Raw genomic sequence first — 26,642 nt, forward strand, 5'->3', positions numbered from 1 at the left:
AAAGCGTCTTTTGTCATTACCATGCCCCTGAAAACACTCTTTATTCTCTGTGTATATCTGCTCAGAGTGCTCAATATGCTTAAAACAATTGACGTTTATCCATAAAAAGCAGAAAATATAAACATCATTGAGCCACAAGAAAGCTTTGCATGTTATGAAGTCATGTAGTACATAGTAACAAATGTTGGTTTCTGAGAAAACTCAGTAGTACAGTCCGATCAGTGGTCTACATGAGGCATTTACATATTGAACTGTTTACAAGTTGCAGGTACAAACGTCAAATCTGACATGAGAAAGTTCATGCACAGAAGAATGAAAATTTAGTAGAGAAAGAAAAAGGACAGCAGTCGTAAAAACAGAGCCAACTCCGCAAGAAGTACCAAGTATCCACTTGGTACGCTTGGTACTCACACCAAAAAAGAGAGATGCTACTCGCCCATCAGCACTTTATATGTTTCTGAGAAGGTGAAAACATAACAACTGGACCATAATTTGTGAAATCTGGCAACCATGTCATCAGTCATAGTCAATGTCCTTTCTAATTCCTGAATGACATTGACCTCTCGTATCCAATCTTGAATCAAGGGGGTATGAGTGGTCTTCCAATGCCATGGAGATTAAGGACTTAGCCGCATTTAAAAGGTGCCGAACCAAGGATTGCTTGTACGATTTCAATGAGCACTCAGAAATATGGAGGAGACAACATTCAGGGGTTAAGGGTAATGCAGTCTCAGTAATAGAGTAGATCAACTTGTGCACTTTATCCCAAAATGGTACAAGCCGTGGACATTGCCACCAAACAGCGTTCCAGGCAGGGCTGATGTAGCTTCTGGGATCCCCCTTCCTCTAATGGAGCTCAGGCAAATCCGGGGGGGCCACTAGAGTCCAGCTGGACCCCTCAGTGGTTGTCCAGCAGAATGGCACAACAAGAGAGACCAGCACTGGCCTCTTAAACCCCCTGAAGAGGACGAGAGGCAGAAGGGGTCATTAGCAGGTGACAATGAAGAGAATGGAACTACAGTAATTTAATTTATAGCTGTACACAGAAAGGACTGGTTGGGCAGGATAATTAGGGGGGGGGGGAAATACATTAATACAAAAGTAAGGTACTAATTAGGGATGTCTACACTAATTGAATTTGGGACCTTTTGTGGAGGGGCGAGTTAATTACAGCTAGGGGCCTTTGGCACACAGAAGTGAATACTGATTGGAGGAAGCTCTTCCTAAATTTGGGACCTTTTGTGGAGGGGCGAGTTAATTACAGCTAGGGGCCTTTGGCACACAGGAGTAAAAACTAATTGGAGGAAGCTCTTCCTATGGCCAGGAGGGATTAGGAACAAGAAAGTAATACCTGGGACTGGCAGGGACCCATATCGTGACAAAGAATATTCATTTTAATGATGGCTGCCTGACCAAACCAAGACAGTTTTTGCATGCCAAATTTTGAGATCTTTCTGAATATTGCGTAGTAAGTAAAGTTTTATGTGTACAAGTCATCTAGATATGGAGTAAGCCAAATGCCCAGATATTTAAGGACTGTATGGACCCACCTGAAAGAGCAGTTTTGCTTAATGAGGGCGAGGGAGGAGTTTACTGTTAGATTCAATGCCTCTGATTTAGTGTAGTTTAGTTTCAAGTTTGAAAGAAAAAGATAATGGTTGAATAAGCGCAGAAGGTTAGGTACAGAAATTTGAAGTTGAGATATGAAAAATAACAGGTCATCCGCGTATGTAGCAGTTCTGAAAGTCTCATTGTTGACTTGGAATCCATGAATCACCTCATTTTGCTGAATCAGCCGTATGAAAGGTTAAAGACTGAGAACGAACAGAAGGGGAGGTAGAGGACAACCCTGTCTCGTTCCATTCTTAATAGTTATAGTTATTGTTTCAGAGAGCGTGAAACCTTATTAACCTTAACCCCTTCACACTGGCCGCACGCAAATGTGCGGCCTCCCGGCGTCTGGGCCTAGATGCCGAGCGGCCGCACATTTGCATTCATGCAGCAAAAAACATATGTGCTGAGAGCGTGCGCCCTGCGTGGGACCTTTCTTTATCATGTGACCGGCCGAAACGTGACGTCACGGAGGCCACATGATACCAAGCCAAGCCCCGACCCACCCACCTAGCGGTGCAGGAACTCCTCTTCACGCCGGGACGATCCGGCGTAAAGGGGTTAATATTAACCGTTGGATTCTGATACAAAGCAGTGATCCAATTCAACATGTTAGGTTCCAGCCCAATATGAGCACACGTAGCAAACAAAGTCCCAAGACACGCGATCGAATGCCTTCTCCGCATCGGTAGAGAGGAGAAGACCCTTGAAGCCCTTAGCACTCGCCCTATGGATTAGGTTAAGGGCCTTAACAATATTATCACGAGCTTCCCTACCCGGCATAAAACCAACTTGTTCTGGTCTAATGATATCAGATAAATGAGGTCTAAGCCGGTTGACCAGTATTTTCATAAGCAATTTTATATCAGTGTTAAGTAGGGAAATAGGTCTGTAACTTGTACATTCAGCAGGGTCTTTGTCCGTTCTGGGGATGACAGTGATATGTGCAAGAGAAAAAGGAGGTATAGGCTGTGGCATGCTCAAAGAGTTGAATGTCTGAAGTAAAAGCGTAGAGAGTAGGGAGCTAAAAGTCTTATAATATTGTGATGTCAATCCGTCTGGGCCTGGGTTTTTCCCGGTTTTAAACTTTCTATCTCCCCAATAGGGCACTCTAGCAAGAAAATCATTAATTAAGTCAAATTTCTCTCCCTTACGTTCTTTGGGGGTGTGAATGCGGGGCAAGTTATACAGGGTGGTGTAATATTGATGAAACAATGAGGCAATCACTTTACTATCATGTTCCAAGGTTTCTTTCTAGTTCCTGACTCCATGTATATTTTCATTTAGTTTAGCCTCTCGCAAAGGCCTGGCCAAGAAACGCCAATTTTGTTTGCTCCCTCATAGTAGACTCGCTTTTTGAAAAATAAGGAACACTTATAGTTGGTGTCTAGGATGGCCTGTAGTTTCAACCGCGCCTTCTGAAGCTCAGCCGCCATAGAATTAGCAAGGGATAGTTTATGCTGGGATTCAAGTTTCGCTATGTTTGCGGAAATTTCTGCAATTCTCCAAGACTGCTCCCTTTTCCGTCGGGCACCCCACTTAATAAAAACTCTGTGAACAACACATTTGTGTGCCTCCCACATGCTAATAGGAGAAGTTTCCATAACCCTGTTGATATCAAAATATTGCTTAATGGTATTGGTGATATCGGTCAAAATTTCCATATCAGTCAACAAAGCTGGGTTAAGTCTCCAGTTATACGTCTTAGCTGTCTTACCCGAGAGAGTCAGACTAAGGGATATTGGGGCATGGTCTGAGAAAGACTGTATCCCAATCTTAGCATCAGTCAACAAAGGGAAGTTTCTTTGTGAAATAAAGGTAATCAATCCTGTCATATTGGTTGTGTGGTGGGGAATAGCACGTGTAATCACAGCCAGTGGTGTTAAGTGATCTCCAAGTGTCAATCAGTAGTAAAGATCTCAGAAGTAGCTTAACATTTTTGAGATTTTTATATGCGATACAAGTTGTCCCAGTGTCAAAAGCAGGGTTAAGTGGAATATTACAATCTCCCCCTAGAATCAAACAGCCAACTGCAAACCTTTTGAGCTCATCCACAATGTGCTGACAGAAGAAGATGTGAGCTGAGTTGGGGAAGAAGACATTGGCCAAAGTGATCGGTGTACCCACCCATGAGCCTTTCAAGAAGACGTATCTACCCTCAATTGATTGTTCTGTAATCACGATATGTGCCTCCCTACTGATCAATATGGTAACCCCCTTAGTCTTGACTAAAGCATTAGTGGAATGGTACGCTTTCATAAAATATTTGCTCGACAATTTTGGAATCTGTCCAGTTTTAAAATGTGTTTCCTGCAGAAACACTATGGAAGGCTTGGCTTTATCAAGCTCGCTTAACAATTGCTTCTCAGGAACACTTAAACCCTTGACATTATGGGAAATGATCATGGGTTTTTTCTCTAAATTTGAGTAAGCCATGCTGGTGAAATAAGAAAAGAATACAAGAAGAAACCACAAAGAATGTGTGAGCGGATCTGTTCAGAACAACGTGTGTAAGGAAAATTTTGTTTAACGCTAACCTTTGTGATACTGCAAACCAAAATAAACAAGTGGTTAATGGTATAGGGAAAAGTACCGTATCGTAAGGTTAAATAAGTATCAGCAGAAGTAGGCAGGGATACTAGAGGTTATGATATTAAACTCAAAGTGGCACTCTGCCAAATTGTGGGGCTAATGGGAGGGGCTATTGAACATGCAGAACCGTCTTTCAATAATGAAAGATAATTCCTATGGTAAAGATTACCCTAAGAGCGGCAAAGATGATTATAAACAAATGACAAATACGTATAGGGAGGTCTTAACTCAGAGCCAACAACACATTTATTAAATGCAGGATTCAGGTAACTGCAGGGACAATATCATAGATATCAGATTGGATCCAAAAGATCATTAGCAGTCATTAGAAATATACCTCATACAAAGTGCAACATATTCAAATAAGGTGCCAATGGACACATAACTATTAGGCCATGTGAACCCTGAGAGCCATCAGTGAGGAACATTAATCAGAGTAAAATAATTAAGAACACAGTCATCCATTAGCCAAACTATAACAGACATAAATACAAGGAGCTAAAACAAACACACAGCAAAGGAAGCGAGAACATGGTGGTTAGCCGCATTAAAGACTTCCCCCGATATACGAGCCCTCAATGCCCTCTCTGTCCAGAAATAACCATGGACTGAAAAGAGTAGCAAGGACTGTAAAGGAGGAAAAAAAAGATAAAATCAACTAATCACAGTCAGGTATCATCTAAATCCTCTCTAGCTCTGAACAGCTTAGATTTCGGTGAGGATAAGCTTGAGCCCAGACCGGCCTACTTCTGGTGCCTGGTTTTCCTGTACTGTAATTTAGAAGGGGTTTGCAGAGGTGTAGATTCAATGGCGGGAACTGCTAATGGAAGTCAAAATTCCTCATACCATTCCAGTAATTCTCCGTATGGAAGTTGGAGATCATCACAGAAACCCCTGATAACTGCAGGCAGTCTCAACAGATAGTGTTTGCCATTCTGGGTTGCTTGCAAAGCAAAAGGAAACCACCATCTATAAGGAATCCCCTTCTCCTGCACAACGGCCAGTAGAGGGCGTAATGCTCTTCTGTTTTTCAAAGTAATAGGGGATAATTCCTGAAAGAGGGCAAGTTCATCGCTGTTAAAAGTAATGAGATCATTTTGTCTGGCTTTTTTGAGGATTTCTTCCTTAAGAGGGAAATTGGCAATACAGCAAATAATGTTCCTGGGGGGGGTGGACCGTCTACCCCACTTGGCCTAAGGGCTCTGTGTAATATTTGTGCTCAACATGTCCCTGGTATGCTGCTCATTTCTCTTAGTGAGTACCTAGAAGAGTGCTTAGTCATAATGAGTGAACAGATTTGTGAGGTTCAAAAGTACAATTGTTTCCTTTCCTACAGTATATTGCCCTGAACACTATAGAAAGTGAAGATCAATGATGCACAGCCCCAGGGTGTGATGTGTAGTGGGTTAGTGTAGTACATGACTTACCTTTCAATGCATGGGAAGGAGATACTCCTAATTGCTTGCTGGTAGCTGTATGGGATATGTTGCCTTGTATAGGACTGACTTGTGGTTGCGGTTCTGCAGGGAAGAGGAAAGAGAGAGGCAGTGACTGAACTAGAGAACATCACACCAGCTCTCTCTTTCAGGCTGAGAAAATCTTAAATTTTGAAGCGGTTTTCGTATTAACAATAGAGGGACATTTTCCCAAGCTGGCAATACCAAAGGTGGCAAAGTCCTGCCCGTCTCTGCAACCCTACGGAGCAAAAAACCAGACTCTTCTCATATGGTTGGTGGCTGGGAGTGCATTACTAGGAGGCATAAACCAAGGGGTAACTACAGCTACGAGGAGTGTTCAGGTCAACCTGGGACTTTTATAAGTTAATATAATAAAAGAACAAATTTCAAGGAGTGGAAACTGCGTTTATTTTTCAACATACTCCCATGCTATATTTATGCACTTATCCCAGTGTTTAATTAATGCCTGGAAAGGTTCAGCATACAAAGATTTGTCAGTACGCCTGAACCATCCTAGGACAGCCGGTTTCACTTCGTGCTGAAATTCGTCTCTTATGCAATTTCACGACAGGTTTTGCATCGATTATCCAGGATCTGGCATTCCACGAGCTGAATGTTCACAGGAATGACTGCTGTAGGCTGGGAACCACCACAGCCGGGATTGTCACTGACATACGTACAGCCATTTTTTAAACTTTTACGCCATTCAAATGTCTCACTGTAGGGTTTTACGCCTTCATTCACAAGAAACTTCATCACCACACACTGTTCCATGCACGCACTAACACTGTTACCTGCCATCTTGATTAACGGTCTCTGGACTGGCTCGCGACATGTGCGCCCCCTAATAGCACACGCTTGCCACTTACTACTGCGTGTATTACCACCATGTTAGCATCCCTTTTTATACTTGGAAAATGAAAAGTCCTGGTTTGACTTGAATGCCCCTCATACTAAAGCAGATCTGCCTCCTGCTGCCTCCTGAGCCAATGAGCACTGCTGTAATCTGCACAGCCCCTAGATGTGAGTTGTAGTGGTGGAGTGTAGAACATGACTTACCCTTGGATTCACGGGAAGGAGCTGCTCCTAATTGCCTGCTGGGGGCTGTATGAGAAATGTTGCTTGCAATGTTGCCTTGTGTTGGAGTGACTTGTGGTTCTTGTCCTGCAGGGAACAGGAAACAGGGATGTAGTGACTTAACTAAATAACATCACACCAACAATCTCTATCAAGCTGAGAAAATTATATGGTTTTTATTATTATTATCTTATTATTTTTTAAAAGGTGAACTTAGCAATTAAGCAAAACTATGGCAATGTGCTCACAGTGCTCTGCATGTACCTAGAAGAGTGCTCAGCATGATCAACCCGTACCTTGCAAAGTGTCTTTTGTCATTACCATGCCCCTGAAAACACTCTTTATTCTCTGTGTATATCTGCTCAGAGTGCTCAATATGCTTAAAACAATTGACGTTTATCCATAAAAAGCAGAACATATAAACATCATTGAGCCACAAGAAAGCTTTGCATGTTATGAAGTCATGTAGTACATAGTAACAAATGTTGGTTTCTGAGAAAACTCAGTAGTACAGTCCGATCAGTGGTCTACATGAGGCATTTACATATTGAACTGTTTACAAGTTGCAGGTACAAACGTCAAATCTGACATGAGAAAGTTCATGCACAGAAGAATGAAAATTTAGTAGAGAAAGAAAAAGGACAGCAGTCGTAAAAACAGAGCCAACTCCGCAAGAAGTACCAAGTATCCACTTGGTACGCTTGGTACTCACACCAAAAAAGAGAGATGCTACTCGCCCATCAGCACTTTATATGTTTCTGAGAAGGTGAAAACATAACAACTGGACCATAATTTGTGAAATCTGGCAACCATGTCATCAGTCATAGTCAATGTCCTTTCTAATTCCTGAATGACATTGACCTCTCGTATCCAATCTTGAATCAAGGGGGTATGAGTGGTCTTCCAATGCCATGGAGATTAAGGACTTAGCCGCATTCAAAAGGTGCCGAACCAAGGATTGCTTGTACGATTTCAATGAGCACTCAGAAATATGGAGGAGACAACATTCAGGGGTTAAGGGTAATGCAGTCTCAGTAATAGAGTAGATCAACTTGTGCACTTTATCCCAAAATGGTACAAGCCGTGGACATTGCCACCAAACAGCGTTCCAGGCAGGGCTGATGTAGCTTCTGGGATCCCCCTTCCTCTAATGGAGCTCAGGCAAATCCGGGGGGGCCACTAGAGTCCAGCTGGACCCCTCAGTGGTTGCCCAGCAGAATGGCACAACAAGAGAGACCAGCACTGGCCTCTTAAACCCCCTGAAGAGGACGAGAGGCAGAAGGGGTCATTAGCAGGTGACAATGAAGAGAATGGAACTACAGTAATTTAATTTATAGCTGTACACAGAAAGGACTGGTTGGGCAGGATAATTAGGGGGGGGGGGAAATACATTAATACAAAAGTAAGGTACTAATTAGGGATGTCTACACTAATTGAATTTGGGACCTTTTGTGGAGGGGCGAGTTAATTACAGCTAGGGGCCTTTGGCACACAGGAGTAAAAACTAATTGGAGGAAGCTCTTCCTATGGCCAGGAGGGATTAGGAACAAGAAAGTAATACCTGGGACTGGCAGGGACCCATATCGTGACAAAGAATATTCATTTTAATGATGGCTGCCTGACCAAACCAAGACAGTTTTTGCATGCCAAATTTTGAGATCTTTCTGAATATTGCGTAGTAAGTAAAGTTTTATGTGTACAAGTCATCTAGATATGGAGTAAGCCAAATGCCCAGATATTTAAGGACTGTATGGACCCACCTGAAAGAGCAGTTTTGCTTAATGAGGGCGAGGGAGGAGTTTACTGTTAGATTCAATGCCTCTGAATTAGTGTAGTTTAGTTTCAAGTTTGAAAGAAAAAGATAATGGTTGAATAAGCGCAGAAGGTTAGGTACAGAAATTTGAAGTTGAGATATGAAAAATAACAGGTCATCCGCGTAATTTGCAGTTTTGAAAGTCTCATTGTTGACTTGGAATCCATGAATCACCTCATTTTGCTGAATCAGCCGTATGAAAGGTTAAAGACTGAGAACGAACAGAAGGGGAGATAGAGGACAACCCTGTCTCGTTCCATTCTTAATAGTTATAGTTATTGTTTCAGAGAGCGTGAAACCTTATTAACCTTAACCCCTTCACACTGGCCGCACGCAAATGTGCGGCCTCCCGGCGTCTGGGCCTAGATGCCGAGCGGCCGCACATTTGCATTCATGCAGCAAAAAACATATGTGCTGAGAGCGTGCGCCCTGCGTGGGACCTTTCTTTATCATGTGACCGGCCGAAACGTGACGTCACGGAGGCCACATGATACCAAGCCAAGCCCCGACCCACCCACCTAGCGGTGCAGGAACTCCTCTTCACGCCGGGACGATCCGGCGTAAAGGGGTTAATATTAACCGTTGGATTCTGATACAAAGCAGTGATCCAATTCAACATGTTAGGTTCCAGCCCAATATGAGCACACGTAGCAAACAAAGTCCCAAGACACGCGATCGAATGCCTTCTCCGCATCGGTAGAGAGGAGAAGACCCTTGAAGCCCTTAGCACTCGCCCTATGGATTAGGTTAAGGGCCTTAACAATATTATCACGAGCTTCCCTACCCGGCATAAAACCAACTTGTTCTGGTCTAATGATATCAGATAAATAAGGTCTAAGCCGGGTGACCAGTATTTTCATAAGCAATTTTATATCAGTGTTAAGTAGGGAAATAGGTCTGTAACTTGTACATTCAGCAGGGTCTTTGTCCGTTCTGGGGATGACAGTGATATGTGCAAGAGAAAAAGGAGGTATAGGCTGTGGCATGCTCAAAGAGTTGAATGTCTGAAGTAAAAGCGTAGAGAGTAGGGAGCTAAAAGTCTTATAATATTGTGATGTCAATCCGTCTGGGCCTGGGTTTTTCTCGGTTTTAAACTTTCTATCTCCCCAATAGGGCATTCTAGCAGTTTGATGTCTGAACGTTTTAGGGAAGGCAATATACTTTTCCTAAGAAAATCATTAATTAAGTCAAATTTCTCTCCCTTAAGTTCTTTGGGGGTGTGAATGGGGGGCAAGTTATACAGGGTGGTGTAATATTGATGAAACAATGAGGCAATCACTTTACTATCATGTTCCAAGGTTTCTTTCTAGTTCCTGACTCCATGTATATTTTCATTTAGTTTAGCCTCTCGCAAAGGCCTGGCCAAGAAATGCCAATTTTGTTTGCTCCCTCATAGTAGACTCGCTTTTTGAAAAATAAGGAACACTTATAGTTGGTGTCTAGGATGACCTGTAGTTTCAACCGCGCCTTCTGAAGCTCAGCCGCCATAGAATTAGCAAGGGATAGTTTATGCTGGGATTCAAGTTTCTCTAAGTTTGCGGAAATTTCCGCAATTCTCCTAGACTGCTCCCTTTTCCGTCGGGCACCCCACTTAATAGAAACTTTGTGAACAACACATTTGTGTGCCTCCCACATGCTAATAGGAGAAGTTTCCATAACCCTGTTGATATCAAAATATTGCTTAATGGTATTGGTGATATCGGTCAAAATTTCCATATCAGTCAACAAAGCTGGGTTAAGTCTCCAGTTATACGTCTTAGCTGTCTTACCCGAGAGAGTCAGACTAAGGGATATTGGGGCATGGTCTGAGAAAGACTGTATCCCAATCTTAGCATCAGTCAACAAAGGGAAGTTTCTTTGTGAAATAAAGGTAATCAATACTGTCATATTGGTTGTGTGGTTGGGAATAGCACGTGTAATCACAGCCAGAGGGGTTAAGTGATCTCCAAGTGTCAATCAGTAGTAAAGATCTCAGAAGTAGCTTAACATTTTTGAGATTTTTATATGCGATACAAGTTGTCCCAGTGTCAAACGCAGGGTTAAGTGGAATATTGCAATCTCCCCCTAGAATCAAACAGCCAACTGCAAACCCTTTGAGCTCATCCACAATGTGCTGACAGAAGAAGATGTGAGCTGAGTTGGGGAAAAAGACATTGGCCAAAGTGATCGGTGTACCCACCCATGAGCCTTTCAAGAAGACGTATCTACCCTCAATTGATTGTTCTGTAATCACGATTTGTGCCTCCCTTCTGATCAATATGGTAACCCCCTTAGTCTTGACTAAAGCATTAGTGGAATGGTATGCTTTCATAAAATATTTGCTCGACAATTTTGGAATCTGGCCCCTTGGCCTAAGGGTTCTGTGTAATATTTGTGCTCAACATGTCCCTGGTATGCTGCTCATTTCTCTTAGTACCTAGAAGAGTGCTTAGTCATAATGAGTGAACAGATTTGTGAGGTTCAAAAGTACAATTGTTTCCTTTCCTACAGTATATTGCCCTGAACACTATAGAAAGTGAAGATCAATGATGCACAGCCCCAGGGTGTGATGTGTAGTGGGTTAGTGTAGTACATGACTTACCTTTCAATGCATGGGAAGGAGATACTCCTAATTGCTTGCTGGTAGCTGTATGGGATATGTTGCCTTGTATAGGACTGACTTGTGGTTGTGGTTCTGCAGGGAAGAGGAAAGAGAGAGGCAGTGACTGAACTAGAGAACATCACACCAGCTCTCTCTTTCAGGCTGAGAAAATCTTAAATTTTGAAGCGGTTTTCGTATTAGCAATAGAGGGACATTTTCCCAAGCTGGCAATACCAAAGGTGGCAAAGTCCTGCCCGTCTCTGCAACCCTACGGAGCAAAAAACCAGACTCTTCTCATATGGTTGGTGGCTGGGAGTGCATTACTAGGAGGCATAAACCAAGGGGTAACTACAGCTACGAGGAGTGTTCAGGTCAACCTGGGACTTTTATAAGTTAATATAATAAAAGAACAAATTTCAAGGAGTGGAAACTGCGTTTATTTTTCAACATACTCCCATGCTATATTTATGCACTTATCCCAGTGTTTAATTAATGCCTGGAAAGGTTCAGCATACAAAGATTTGTCAGTACGCCTGAACCATCCTAGGACAGCCGGTTTCACTTTGTGCTGAAATTCGTCTTTTATGCAATTTCACGACAGGTTATGCATCGATTATCCAGGATCTGGCATTCCACGAGCTGAATGTTCACAGGAATGACTGCTGTAGGCTGGGAACCACCACAGCTGGGATTGTCACTGACATACGTACAGCCATTTTTTAAACTTTTACACCATTCAATTGTCTCACTGTAGGGTTTTATGCCTTCACAAGAAACGTCATCACCACACACTGTTCCATGCACGCACTAACACTGTTACCTGCCATCTTGATTAACGGTCTCTGGACTGGCTCGCGACATGTGCGCCCCCCTATCAGTAATAGCACACGCTTGCCACTTACTACTGCATGTATTACCACCATGTTAGCATCCCTTTTTATACTTGGAAAATGAAAAGTCCTGGTTTGACTTGAATGCCCCTCGTACTATAGCAGATCTGCCTCCTGCTGCCTCCTGAGCCAATGAGCACTGCTGTAATCTGCACAGCCCCTAGATGTGAGTTGTAGTGGTGGAGTGTAGAACATGACTTACCCTTGGATTCACGGGAAGGAGCTGCTCCTAATTGCTTGCTGGGGGCTGTATGAGAAATGTTGCTTGCAATGTTGCCTTGCATTGGAGTGACTTGTGGTTCTTGTCCTGCAGGGAACAGGAAACAGGGATGTAGTGACTTAACTAAATAACATCACACCAACAATCTCTATCAAGCGGAGAAAATTATATGGTTTTTATTATTATCTTATTATTTTTTAAAAGGTGAACTTAGCAATTAAGCAAAACTATGGCAATGTGCTCACAGTGCTCTGCATGTACCTAGAAGAGTACTCAGCATGATCAACCTGTACCTTGCAAAGTGTCTTTTGTCATTACCATGCCCCTGAAAACACTCTTTATTCTCTGTGTATATCTGCTCAGAGTGCTCAATATGCTTAAAACAATTGACGTTTATCCATAAAAAGCAGAACATATAAACATCATTGAGCCACAAGAAAGCTTTGCATGTTATGATGTCATGTAGTACATAGTAACAAATGTTGGTTTCTGAGAAAACTCAGTAGTACAGTCCGATCAGTGGTCTACATGAGGCATTTACATATTGAACTGTTTACAAGTTGCAGGTACAAACGTCAAATCTGACATGAGAAAGTTCATGCACAGAAGAATGAAAATTTAGTAGAGAAAGAAAAAGGACAGCAGTCGTAAAAACAGAGCCAACTACGCAAGAAGTACCAAGTATCCACTTGGTACGCACACGAAAAAAGAGAGATGCTACTCGCCCATCAGCCCTTTATATGTTTCTGAGAAGGTGAAAACATAACAACTGGACCATAATTTGTGAAATCTGGCAACCATGTCATCAGTCATAGTCAATGTCCTTTCTAATTCCTGAATGACATTGACCTCTCGTATCCAATCTTGAATCAAGGGGGTATGAGTGGTCTTCCAATGCCATGGAGATTAAGGACTTAGCCGCATTCAAAAGGTGCCGAACCAAGGATTGCTTGTACGATTTCAATGAGCACTCAGAAATATGGAGGAGACAACATTCAGGGGTTAAGGGTAATGCAGTCTCAGTAATAGAGTAGATCAACTTGTGCACTTTATCCCAAAATGGTACAAGCCGTGGACATTGCCACCAAACAGCATTCCAGGCAGGGCTGATGTAGCTTCTGGGATCCCCCTTTCTCTAATGGAGCTCAGGCAAATCCGGGGGGGCCACTAGAGTCCAGCTGGACCCCTCAGTGGTTGCCCAGCAGAATGGCACAACAAGAGAGACCAGCACTGGCCTCTTAAACCCCCTGAAGAGGACGAGAGGCAGAAGGGGTCATTAGCAGGTGACAATGAAGAGAATGGAACTACAGTAATTTAATTTATAGCTGTACACAGAAAGGACTGGTTGGGCAGGATAATTAGGGGGGGGGGGAAATACATTAATACAAAAGTAAGGTACTAATTAGGGATGTCTACACTAATTGAATTTGGGACCTTTTGTGGAGGGGCAAGTTAATTACAGCTAGGGGCCTTTGGCACACAGGAGTGAATACTGATTGGAGGAAGCTCTTCCTAAATTTGGGACCTTTTGTGGAGGGGTGAGTTAATTACAGCTGGGGGCCTTTGGCACACAGGAGTGAATACTGATTGGAGGAAGCTCTTCTTATGGCCAGGAGGGATTAGGAACAAGAAAGTAATACCTGGGACTGGCAGGGACCCATATCGTGACAAAGAATATTCATTTTAATGATGGCTGCCTTACCAAACCAAGACAGTTTTTGCATGCCAAATTTTGAGATCTTTCTGAATATTGCATAGTAAGTAAAGTTTTGTGTGTACAAGTCATCTAGATATGGAGTAAGCCAAATGCCCAGATATTTAAGGACTGTATGGACCCACCTGAAAGAGCAGTTTTGCTTAATGAGGGCGAGGGAGGAGTTTACTGTTAGATTCAATGCCTCTGAATTAGTGTAGTTTCGTTTCAAGTTTGAGAGAAAATGATATTGGTTGAATAAGCGCAGAAGGTTAGGTACAGAAATTTGAGGTTGAGATATGAAAAATAACAGGTCATCCGCGTATGTAGCAGTTTTGAAAGTATCTTTGTTGACTTGGAATCCATGAATCACCTCATTTTGCTGAACCAGCCGTATGAAAGGTTAAAGACTGAGAATGAACAGAAGGAGAGATAGAGGGCAACCCTGTCTCGTTCCATTCTTAATAGTTATAGTTATTGTTTCAGAGAGTGTGCCATTAACCTTAACCCCTTCACACTGGCCGCACGCAAATGTGCGGCCTCCCGGCGTCTGGGCCTAGATGCCGAGCGGCCGCACATTTGCATTCATGTAGCAAAAAACATATGTGCTGAGAGCGTGCACCCTGCGTGGGACCTTTCTTGATCATGTGACCGGCCGTAACGTGACGACATGGAGGCCACGACACCAAGCCACGCCCCGACCCACCCACCTAGCGGCGCAGGAACTCCTCTTCACGCCGGGACGATCCGGCGTAAAGGGGTTAATATTAGCCGTTGGATTCTGATACAAAGCAGTGATCCAATTCAACATGTTAGGTTCCAGCCCAATATGAGCACACGTAGCAAACAAAGTCCCAAGACACGCGATCGAATGCCTTCTCCGCATCGGTAGAGAGGAGAAGACCCTTGAAGCCCTTAGCACTCGCCCTATGGATTAGGTTAAGGGCCTTAACAATATTATCACGAGCTTCCCTACCCGGCATTAAACCAACTTGTTCTGGTCTAATGATATCAGATAAATAAGGTCTAAGCCGGGTGACCAGTATTTTCATAAGCAATTTTATATCAGTGTTAAGTAGGGAAATAGGTCTGTAACTTGTACATTCAGCAGGGTCTTTGTCCGTTCTGGGGATGACAGTGATATGTGCAAGAGAAAAAGGAGGTATAGGCTGTGGCATTGTCAGGGATCTCCTCGATCCCTGCCGCGATGGTCCCGGCGCAGGCGCAGTGCACCGCCCTGTGCAGGGACACTGGCACTAGGTCCGGGCCGGCCGCGGCGTTCGAGTTCGCGCATGCGCAGTAGAAGCCGCGGCCGCCCGCTGGGCACCAATGGCAGCGCAGGGCGGGATATTTAAATGGCCTTGAGCTGTCATTCAGTGCCTTCTGGTCTTCCCTGCATCCTGTGAACCTGTGAACCTGTACCCTTTGTAAGTTTTGACCCGGATTATACCTGACCTTGCTGCTTTCTCCTGTTCTGACCCCTGCTTTGCCTGACCTCTCTCCTGAATGCCCTGATTGGATTTGACCTGCTGTTGCTGACCTGGCGTGTGACCCGACCATTCTATGCCCGCTGCCTTGTACCTTGCCGTCCTCTCTGTTACCGACCCGGCCCGTCTGACCTTACTCATCCATCCATCCCTTGCAGTGGGGTCTTCTGACCTCCTCACATCAGACTCTACCCCGTGGGAGCCCTTGGCGCATACTACTACCACTGACGGACGCACCCAGTAGTCACGACCTGGTCTCGGGGAGCTCCAAGTCCATCCCCACCATCAGGGGCCCTGGTGAACAAGCACCCTGGGACTTAGATTCCGTGCGCTGGGGACGCCTATTCAGTGGAGTGCTAGAGGTACCGCCAGGAGGTCCCTTACAGGCATGCTCAAAGAGTTGAATGTCTGAAGTAAAAGCGTAGAGAGTAGGGAGCTAAAAGTCTTATAATATTGTGATGTCAATCCGTCTGGGCCTGGGTTTTTCCCGGTTTTAAACTTTCTATCTCCCCAATAGGGCATTCTAGCAGTTTGATGTCTGAACGTTTTAGGGAAGGCAATATACTTTTCCTAAGAAAATCATTAATTAAGTCAAATTTCTCTCCCTTAAGTTCTTTGGGGGTGTGAATGGGGGGCAAGTTATATAGGGTGGTGTAATATTGATGAAACAATGAGGCAATCACTTTACTATCATGTTCCAAGGTTTCTTTCTAGTTCCTGACTCCATGTATATTTTCATTTAGTTTAGCCTCTCGCAAAGGCCTGGTCAAGAAATGCCAATTTTGTTTGCTCCCTCATAGTAGACTCGCTTTTTGAAAAATAAGGAACACTTATAGTTGGTGTCTAGGATGACCTGTAGTTTCAACCGCGCCTTCTGAAGCTCAGCCGCCATAGAATTAGCAAGGGATAGTTTATGCTGGGATTCAAGTTTCGCTATGTTTGCGGAAATTTCCGCAATTCTCCTAGACTGCTCCCTTTTCCGTCGGGCACCCCACTTAATAGAAACTCTGTGAACAACACATTTGTGTGCCTCCCACATGCTAATAGGAGAAGTTTCCATAACCCTGTTGATATCAAAATATTGCTTAATGGTATTGGTGATATCGGTCAAAATTTCCATATCAGTCAACAAAGCTGGGTTAAGTCTCCAGTTATACGTCTTAGCTGTCTTACCCGAGAGAGTCAGACTAAGGGATATTGGGGCATGGTCTGAGAAAGACTGTATCCCAATCTTAGCGTCAGTCAACAAAGGGAAGTTTCTTTGTGAAATAAAGGTAATCAATCCTGTCATATTGGTTGTGTGGTTGGGAATAGCACGTGTAATCACAGCCAGAGGGGTTAAGTGATCTCCAAGTGTCAATCAGTAGTAAAGATCTCAGAAGTAGCTTAACATTTTTGAGATTTTTATATGCGATACAAGTTGTCCCAGTGTCAAACGCAGGGTTAAGTGGAATATTGCAATCTCCCCCTAGAATCAAACAGCCAACTGCAAACCCTTTGAGCTCATCCACAATGTGCTGACAGAAGAAGATGTGAGCTGAGTTGGGGAAAAAGACATTGGCCAAAGTGATCGGTGTACCCACCCATGAGCCTTTCAAGAAGACGTATCTACCCTCAATTGATTGTTCTGTAATCACGATTTGTGCCTCCCTACTGATCAATATGGTAACCCCCTTAGTCTTGACTAAAGCATTAGTGGAATGGTACGCTTTCATAAAATATTTGCTCGACAATTTTGGAATCTGGCCCCTTGGCCTAAGGGTTCTGTGTAATATTTGTGCTCAACATGTCCCTGGTATGCTGCTCATTTCTCTTAGTACCTAGAAGAGTGCTTAGTCATAATGAGTGAACAGATTTGTGAGGTTCAAAAGTACAATTGTTTCCTTTCCTACAGTATATTACCCTGAACACTATAGAAAGTGAAGATCAATGATGCACAGCCCCAGGGTGTGATGTGTAGTGGGCTAGTGTAGTACATGACTTACCTTTCAATGCATGGGAAGGAGATACTCCTAATTGCTTGCTGGTAGCTGTATGGGATATGTTGCCTTGTTTAGGACTGACTCGTGGTTGTGGTTCTGCAGGGAAGAGGAAAGAGAGAGGCAGTGACTGAACTAGAGAACATCACACCAGCTCTCTCTTTCAGGCTGAGAAAATCTTAAATTTTGAAGCGGTTTTCGTATTAACAATAGAGGGACATTTTCCCAAGCTGGCAATACCAAAGGTGGCAAAGTCCTGCCCGTCTCTGCAACCCTACGGAGCAAAAAACCAGACTCTTCTCATATGGTTGGTGGCTGGGAGTGCATTACTAGGAGGCATAAACCAAGGGGTAACTACAGCTACGAGGAGTGTTCAGGTCAACCTGGGACTTTTATAAGTTAATATAATAAAAGAACAAATTTCAAGGAGTGGAAACTGCATTTATTTTTCAACATACTCCCATGCTATATTTATGCACCTATCCCAGTGTTTAATTAATGCCTGGAAAGGTTCAGCATACAAAGATTTGTCAGTACGCCTGAACCATCCTAGGACAGCCGGTTTCACTTCGTGCTGAAATTCGTCTCTTATGCAATTTCACGACAGGTTATGCATCGATTATCCAGGATCTGGCATTCCACGAGCTGAATGTTCCCAGGAATGATTGCTGTAGGCTGGGAACCACCACAGCCGGGATTGTCACTGTCATACGTACAGACATTTTTTAAACTTTTATACCATTCAAATGTCTCACTGTAGGGTTTTACACCTTCATTCACAAGAAACGTCATCACCACACACTGTTCCATGCACGCACTAACACTGTTACCTGCCATTTTAACGGTCTCTGGACTGGCTCGCGACATGTGCGCCCCCTATCAGTAATAGCACACGCTTGCCACTTACTACTGCGTGTATTACCACCATGTTAGCATCCCTTTTTATACTTGGAAAATGAAAAGTCCTGGTTTGACTTGAATGCCCCTCGTACTATAGCAGATCTGCCTCCTGCTGCCTCCTGAGCCAATGAGCACTGCTGTAATCTGCACAGCCCCTAGATGTGAGTTGTAGTGGTGGAGTGTAGAACATGACTTACCCTTGGATTCACGGGAAGGAGCTGCTCCTAATTGCCTGCTGGGGGCTGTATGAGAAATGTTGCTTGCAATGTTGCCTTGTATTGGAGTGACTTGTGGTTCTTGTCCTGCAGGGAACAGGAAACAGGGATGTAGTGACTTAACTAAATAACATCACACCAACAATCTCTATCAAGCTGAGAAAATTATACGGTTTTTATTATTATTATCTTATTATTTTTTAAAAGGTGAACTTAGCAATTAAGCAAAACTATGGCAATGTGCTCACAGTGCTCTGCATGTACCTAGAAGAGTACTCAGCATGATCAACCTGTACCTTGCAAAGCGTCTTTTGTCATTACCATGCCCCTGAAAACACTCTTTATTCTCTGTGTGTATCTGCTCAGAGTGCTCAATATGCTTAAAACAATTGACGTTTATCCATAAAAAGCAGAACATATAAACATCATTGAGCCACAAGAAAGCTTTGCATGTTATGAAGTCATGGAGTACATAGTAACAAATGTTGGTTTCTGAGAAAACTCAGTAGTACAATCTGATCAGTGGTCTACATGAGGCATTTACATATTGAACTGTTTACAAGTTGCAGGTACAAACGTCAAATCTGACATGAGAAAGTTCATGCACAGAAGAATGAAAATTTAGTAGAGAAAGAAAAAGGACAGCAGTCGTAAAAACAGAGCCAACTCCACAAGAAGTACCAAGTATCCACTTGGTACGCTTGGTACGCACACCAAAAAATAGAGATGCTACTCGCCCATCAGCCCTTTATATGTTTCTGAGAAGGTGAAAACATAACAACTGAACCATAATTTGTGAAATCTGGCAACCATGTCATCAGTCATAGTCAATGTCCTTTCTAATTCCTGAATGACATTGACCTCTCTTATCCAATCTTGAATCAAGGGGGTATGAGTGGTCTTCCAATGCCATGGGGATTAAGGACTTAGCCGCATTCAAAAGGTGCCGAACCAAGGATTGCTTGTACGATTTCAATGAGCACTCAGAAATATGGAAGAGACAACATTCAGGGGTTAAGGGTAATGCAGTCTCAGTAATAGAGTAGATCAACTTGTGCACTTTATCCCAAAATGGTACAAGCCGTGGACATTGCCACCAAACAGCGTTCCAGGCAGGGCTGATGTAGCTTCTGGGATCCCCCTTCCTCTAATGGAGCTCAGGCAAATCCGGGGGGGCCACTAGAGTCCAGCTGGACCCCTCAGTGGTTGCCCAGCAGAATGGCACAACAAGAGAGACCAGCACTGGCCTCTTAAACCCCCTGAGTAGGACGAGAGGCAGAGGGGGTCATTAGCAGGTGACAATGAAGAGAATGGAACTACAGTAATTTAATTTATAGCTGTACACAGAAAGGACTGGTTGGGCAGGATAATTAGGGGGGGGGGGGGAAATACATTAATACAAAAGTAAGGTACTAATTAGGGATGTCTACACTAATTGAATTTGGGACCTTTTGTGGAGGGGCGAGTTAATTACAGCTGGGGGCCTTTGGCACACAGGAGTGAATACTAATTGGAGGAAGCTCTTCCTATGGCCAGGAGGGATTAGGAACAAGAAAGTAATACCTGGGACTGGCAGGGACCCATATCGTGACAAAGAATATTCATTTTAATGATGGCTGCCTGACCAAACCAAGAGAGTTTTTGCGTGCCAAATTTTGAGATCTTTCTGAATATTGCGTAGTAAGGGGACAAAGTTTTGTGTGTACAAGTGATCTAGATATGGAGTAAGCCAAATGCCCAGATATTTAAGGACTGTATGGACCCACCTGAAAGAGCAGTTTTGCTTAATGAGGGCGAGGGAGGAGTTTACTGTTAGACTCAATGCCTCTGATTTAGTGTAGTTTAGTTTCAAGTTTGAGAGAAAAAGATAATGGTTGAGTAAGCGCAGAAGGTTAGGTACAGAAATTTGAGGTTGAGATATGAAAAATAACAGGTCATCCGCGTATGTAGCAGTTTTGAAAGTCTCATTGTTGACTTGGAATCCATGAATCACCTCATTTTGCTGAACCAGCCCTATGAAAGGTTAAAGACTGAGAATGAACAGAAGGGGAGATAGAGGACAACCCTGTCTCGTTCCATTCTTAATAGTTATAGTTATTGTTTCAGAGAGCGTGAAACCTTATTAACCTTAACCCCTTCACACTGGCCGCACGCAAATGTGCGGCCTCCCGGCGTCTGGGCCTAGATGCCGAGCGGCCGCACATTTGCATTCATGTAGCAAAAAACATCTGTGCTGAGAGCGTGCGCCCTGCGCGCTCCCAGCACACATGTGAGGTACTCTAAATTTGAGTAAGCCATGCTGGTGAAATAAGAAAAGAATACAAGAAGAAACCACAAAGAATGTGTGAGCGGATCTGTTCAGAACAATGTGTGTAAGGAAAATTTTGTTTAACGCTAACCTTTGTGATACTGCAAACCAAAATAAACAAGTGGTTAATGGTATAGGGAAAAGTACCGTATCGTAAGGTTAAATAAGTATCAGCAGAAGTAGGCAGGGATACTAGAGGTTATGATATTAAACTCAAAGTGGCACTCTGCTAAATTGTGGGGCTAATGGGAGGGGCTATTGAACATGCAGAGCCGTCTTTCAATAATGAAAGATAATTCCTATGGTAAAGATTACCCTAAGAGCGGCAAAGATGATTATAAACAAATGACAAATACGATATATGGGATGTCTCTTTGCTGGATATAGGGGATGTCTCTTGCAGGGTATAGGAGATGTTTCTTTCCTGGATATGGGGGATGTCTCTTTGGTAGATATAAGGGATGTCTCTTTGCAGGATATAGGGGTTGTCTCTGATGTGAGAAGTAAGCAGAGAAGCAAAGAAGATACATATAACAAGAATGTTAAAATAGATTTTTCTAATGTTTTGAACAATTTACTGCATTGCATTCTTATTAACAAATTCCATAAAAATTACTTGTATAGCCCCCAATCTTTACTTTTTCTCTGTTCTCTAAAGTGGCAGTGCTAAGAGGTGTGTAGGAGTGGAGACAAGAGCGGTTTGGGGGGGCAGTTCTAAGGGCAGTTCGGGAGTGGAGAAAAGCGTGACCTAGGGAAGGGGTATGAGTTCCTGCACCTTTTCTCTGAGAAAAAAGCCCTGCCTGTCAGTAAATTTCATGTACTCAGTAGAGTGTAATATTTGTGCTCAACATGTCCCTGGTATGCTGCTCATTTCTCTTAGTGAGTACCTAGAAGAGTGCTTAGTCATAATGAGTGAACAGATTTGTGAGGTTCAAAAGTACAATTGTTTCCTTTCCTACAGTATACTGCCCTGAACACTATAGAAAGTGAAGATCAATGATGCACAGCCCCAGGGTGTGATGTGTAGTGGGTTAGTGTAGTACATGACTTACCTTTCAATGCATGGGAAGGAGATACTCCTAATTGCTTGCTGGTAGCTGTATGGGATATGTTGCCTTGTATAGGACTGACTTGTGGTTGTGGTTCTGCAGGGAAGAGGAAAGAGAGAGGCAGTGACTGAACTAGAGAACATCACACCAGCTCTCTCTTTCAGGCTGAGAAAATCTTACATTTTGAAGCGGTTTTCGTATTAGCAATAGAGGGACATTTTCCCAAGCTGGCAATACCAAAGGTGGCAAAGTCCTGCCCGTCTCTGCAACCCTACGGAGCAAAAAACCAGACTCTTCTCATATGGTTGGTGGCTGGGAGTGCATTACTAGGAGGGAGAAACCAAGGGGTAACTACAGCTACGAGGAGTGTTCAGGTCAACCTGGGACTTTTAAGTTAATATAATAAAAGAACAAATTTCAAGGAGTGGAAACTGCATTTATTTTTCAACATACTCCCATGCTATATTTATGCACTTATCCCAGTGTTTAATTAATGCCTGGAAAGGTTCAGCATACAAAGATTTGTCAGTACGCCTGAACCATCCTAGGACAGCCGGTTTCACTTCGTGCTGAAATTCGTCTCTTATGCAATTTCACGACAGGTTTTGCATCGATTATCCAGGATCTGGCATTCCACGAGCTGAATGTTCACAGGAATGACTGCTGTAAGCTGGGAACCACCACAGCCGGGATTGTCACTGACATACGTACAGCCATTTTTTAAACTTTTACACCATTCAAATGTCTCACTGTAGGGTTTTATGCCTTCATTCACAAGAAACGTCATCACCACACACTGTTCCATGCACGCACTAACACTGTTACCTGCCATCTTGATTAACGGTCTCTGGACTGGCTCGCGACATGTGCGCCCCCTATCAGTAATAGCACACGCTTGCCACTTACTACTGCGTGTATTACCACCATGTTAGCATCCCTTTTTATACTTGGAAAATGAAAAGTCCTGGTTTGACTTGAATGCCCCTCGTACTATAGCAGATCTGCCTCCTGCTGCCTCCTGAGCCAATGAGCACTGCTGTAATCTGCACAGCCCCTAGATGTGAGTTGTAGTGGTGGAGTGTAGAACATGACTTACCCTTGGATTCACGGGAAGGAGCTGCTCCTAATTGCCTGCTGGGGGCTGTATGAGAAATGTTGCTTGCAATGTTGCCTTGTATTGGAGTGACTTGTGGTTCTTGTCCTGCAGGGAACAGGAAACAGGGATGTAGTGACTTAACTAAATAACATCACACCAACAATCTCTATCAAGCTGAGAAAATTATACGGTTTTTATTATTATTATCTTATTATTTTTTAAAAGGTGAACTTAGCAATTAAGCAAAACTATGGCAATGTGCTCACAGTGCTCTGCATGTACCTAGAAGAGTACTCAGCATGATCAACCTGTACCTTGCAAAGTGTCTTTTGTCATTACCATGCCCCTGAAAACACTCTTTATTCTCTGTGTATATCTGCTCAGAGTGCTCAATATGCTTAAAACAATTGACGTTTATCCATAAAAAGCAGAAAATATAAACATCATTGAGCCACAAGAAAGCTTTGCATGTTATGAAGTCATGTAGTACATAGTAACAAATGTTGGTTTCTGAGAAAACTCAGTAGTACAGTCCGATCAGTGGTCTACATGAGGCATTTACATATTGAACTGTTTACAAGTTGCAGGTACAAACGTCAAATCTGACATGAGAAAGTTCATGCACAGAAGAATGAAAATTTAGTAGAGAAAGAAAAAGGACAGCAGTCGTAAAAACAGAGCCAACTCCGCAAGAAGTACCAAGTATCCACTTGGTACGCACACCAAAAAAGAGAGATGCTACTCGCCCATCAGCCCTTTATATGTTTCTGAGAAGGTGAAAACATAACAACTGGACCATAATTTGTGAAATCTGGCAACCATGTCATCAGTCATAATCAATGTCCTTTCTAATTCCTGAATGACATTGACCTCTCTTATCCAATCTTGAATCAAAGGGGTATGAGTGGTCTTCCAATGCCATGGGGATTAAGGACTTAGCCGCATTCAAAAGGTGCCGAACCAAGGATTGCTTGTACGATTTCAATGAGCCCCCCTGAGCAGGACGAGAGGCAGAGGGGGTCATTAGCAGGTGACAATGAAGAGAATGGAACTACAGTAATTTAATTTGTAGCTGTACACAGAAAGGACTGGTTGGGCAGGATAATTAGGGGGAGGGGAAATACATTAATACAAAAGTAAGGTACTAATTAGGGATGTATACACTAATTGAATTTGGGACCTTTTGTGGAGGGGTGAGTTAATTACAGCTAGGGGCCTTTGGCACACAGGAGTGAATACTGATTGGAGGAAGCTCTTCCTAAATTTGGGACCTTTTGTGGAGGGGCGAGTTAATTACAGCTGGGGGCCTTTGGCACACAGGAGTGAATACTAATTGGAGGAAGCTCTTCCTATGGCCAGGAGGGATTAGGAACAAGAAAGTAATACCTGGGACTGGCAGGGACCCATATCGTGACAAAGAATATTCATTTTAATGATGGCTGCCTGACCAAACCAAGAGAGTTTTTGCGTGCCAAATTTTGAGATCTTTCTGAATATTGCATAGTAAGTAAAGTTTTGTGTGTACAAGTCATCTAGATATGGAGTAAGCCGAATGCCCAGATATTTAAGGACTGTATGGACCCACCTGAAATAGCAGTTTTGCTTAATGAGGGCGAGGGAGGAGTTTACTGTTAGATTCAATGCCTCTGAATTAGTGTAGTTTCGTTTCAAGTTTGAGAGAAAAAGATAATGGTTGAATAAGCGCAGAAGGTTAGGTACAGAAATTTGAGGTTGAGATATGAAAAATAACAGGTCATCCGCGTATGTAGCAGTTTTGAAAGTCTCTTTGTTGACTTGGAATCCATGAATCACCTCATTTTGCTGAACCAGCCATATGAAAGGTTAAAGACTGAGAACGAACAGAAGGGGAGATAGAGGACAACCCTGTCTCGTTCCATTCTTAATAGTTATAGTTATTGTTTCAGAGAGCGTGCCATTAACCTTAACCCCTTCACACTGGCTGCACGCAAATGTGCGGCCTCCCGGCATCTGGGCCTAGATGCCGAGCGGCCGCACATTTGCATTCATGTAGCAAAAAACATATGTGCTGAGAGCGTGCGCCCTGCGTGGGACCTTTCTTGATCATGTGACCGGCCGTAACGTGACGTCATGGAGGCCACATGACACCAAGCCACGCCCCGACCCACCCACCTAGCGGCGCAGGAACTCCTCTTCACGCCGGGACGATCCGGCGTAAAGGGGTTAATATTAGCCGTTGGATTCTGATACAAAGCAGTGATCCAATTCAACATGTTAGGTTCCAGCCCAATATGAGCACACGTAGCAAACAAAGTCCCAAGACACGCGATCGAATGCCTTCTCCGCATCGGTAGAGAGGAGAAGACCCTTGAAGCCCTTAGCACTCGCCCTATGGATTAGGTTAAGGGCCTTAACAATATTATCACGAGCTTCCCTACCCGGCATAAAACCAACTTGTTCTGGTCTAATGATATCAGATAAATAAGGTCTAAGCCGATTGACCAGTATTTTCATAAGCAATTTTATATCAGTGTTAAGTAGGGAAATAGGTCTGTAACTTGTACATTCAGCAGGGTCTTTGTCCGTTCTGGGGATGACAGTGATATGTGCAAGAGAAAAAGGAGGTATAGGCTGTGGCATGCTCAAAGAGTTGAATGTCTGAAGTAAAAGCGTAGAGAGTAGGGAGCTAAAAGTCTTATAATATTGAGATGTCAATCCGTCTGGGCCTGGGTTTTTCCCGGTTTTAAACTTTCTATCTCCCCAATAGGGCATTCTAGCAGTTTGACGTCTGAACGTTTTAGGGAAGGCAATATACTTTTCCTAAGAAAATCATTAAGTCAAATTTCTCTCCCTTAAGTTCTTTGGGGGTGTGAATGGGGGGCAAGTTATACAGGGTGGTGTAATATTGATGAAACAATGAGGCAATCACTTTACTATCATGTTCCAAGGTTTCTTTCTAGTTCCTGACTCCATGTATATTTTCATTTAGTTTAGCCTCTCGCAAAGGCCTGGCCAAGAAACGCCAATTTTGTTTGCTCCCTCATAGTAGACTCGCTTTTTGAAAAATAAGGAACACTTATAGTTGGTGTCTAGGATGGCCTGTAGTTTCAACCGCGCCTTCTGAAGCTCAGCCGCCATAGAATTAGCAAGGGATAGTTTATGCTGGGATTCAAGTTTCGCTATGTTTGCGGAAATTTCCGCAATTCTCCTGGACTGCTCCCGTTTCCGTCGGGCACCCCACTTAATAGAAACTCTGTGAACAACACATTTGTGTGCCTCCCACATGCTAATAGGAGAAGTTTCCATAACCCTGTTGATATCAAAATATTGCTTAATGGTATTGGTGATATCGGTCAAAATTTCTATATCAGTCAACAAAGCTGGGTTAAGTCTCCAGTTATACGTCTTAGCTGTCTTACCCGAGAGAGTCAGACTAAGGGATATTGGGGCATGGTCTGAGAAAGACTGTATCCCAATCTTAGCGTCAGTCAACAAAGGGAAGTTTCTTTGTGTAATAAAGGTAATCAATCCTGTCATATTGGTTGTGTGGTGGGGAATAGCAAGTGTCAATCAGTAGTAAAGATCTCAGAAGTAGCTTAACATTTTTGAGATTTTTATATGCGATACAAGTTGTCGCTGTTAGGAATTCCCCCTTTCCTGGAATCCTTATATTCTTATTTCTTATATTTTCTTTG

General features: G+C 43.3%; 1 protein-coding gene across 1 annotated transcript in view; it reads right to left on the reverse strand.

The window, feature by feature from the left end:
• The window catches only part of LOC149443513 (uncharacterized), a 246,550-nt gene that overhangs the window by 96,387 nt on the left and 123,521 nt on the right, over positions 1-26,642 (reverse strand). The window contains exons 11-17 of the mRNA XM_089655603.1: positions 22,969-23,073; positions 21,876-21,968; positions 18,498-18,602; positions 17,407-17,499; positions 12,224-12,328; positions 11,132-11,224; positions 6,720-6,824 (exon numbers count right to left, since the gene is read on the reverse strand). Of these exons, the coding sequence (XP_089511729.1) occupies positions 6,720-6,824; positions 11,132-11,224; positions 12,224-12,328; positions 17,407-17,499; positions 18,498-18,602; positions 21,876-21,968; positions 22,969-23,073 (699 nt within the window). The remainder of the gene's footprint in view (positions 1-6,719; positions 6,825-11,131; positions 11,225-12,223; positions 12,329-17,406; positions 17,500-18,497; positions 18,603-21,875; positions 21,969-22,968; positions 23,074-26,642) is intronic.

The sequence above is a fragment of the Staurois parvus genome, unplaced genomic scaffold, assembly GCF_062004578.1.
Source record: "Staurois parvus isolate SC_StPar_1 unplaced genomic scaffold, SC_StPar_1.0 ptg000854l, whole genome shotgun sequence".
Taxonomy (NCBI): domain Eukaryota; kingdom Metazoa; phylum Chordata; class Amphibia; order Anura; family Ranidae; genus Staurois; species Staurois parvus.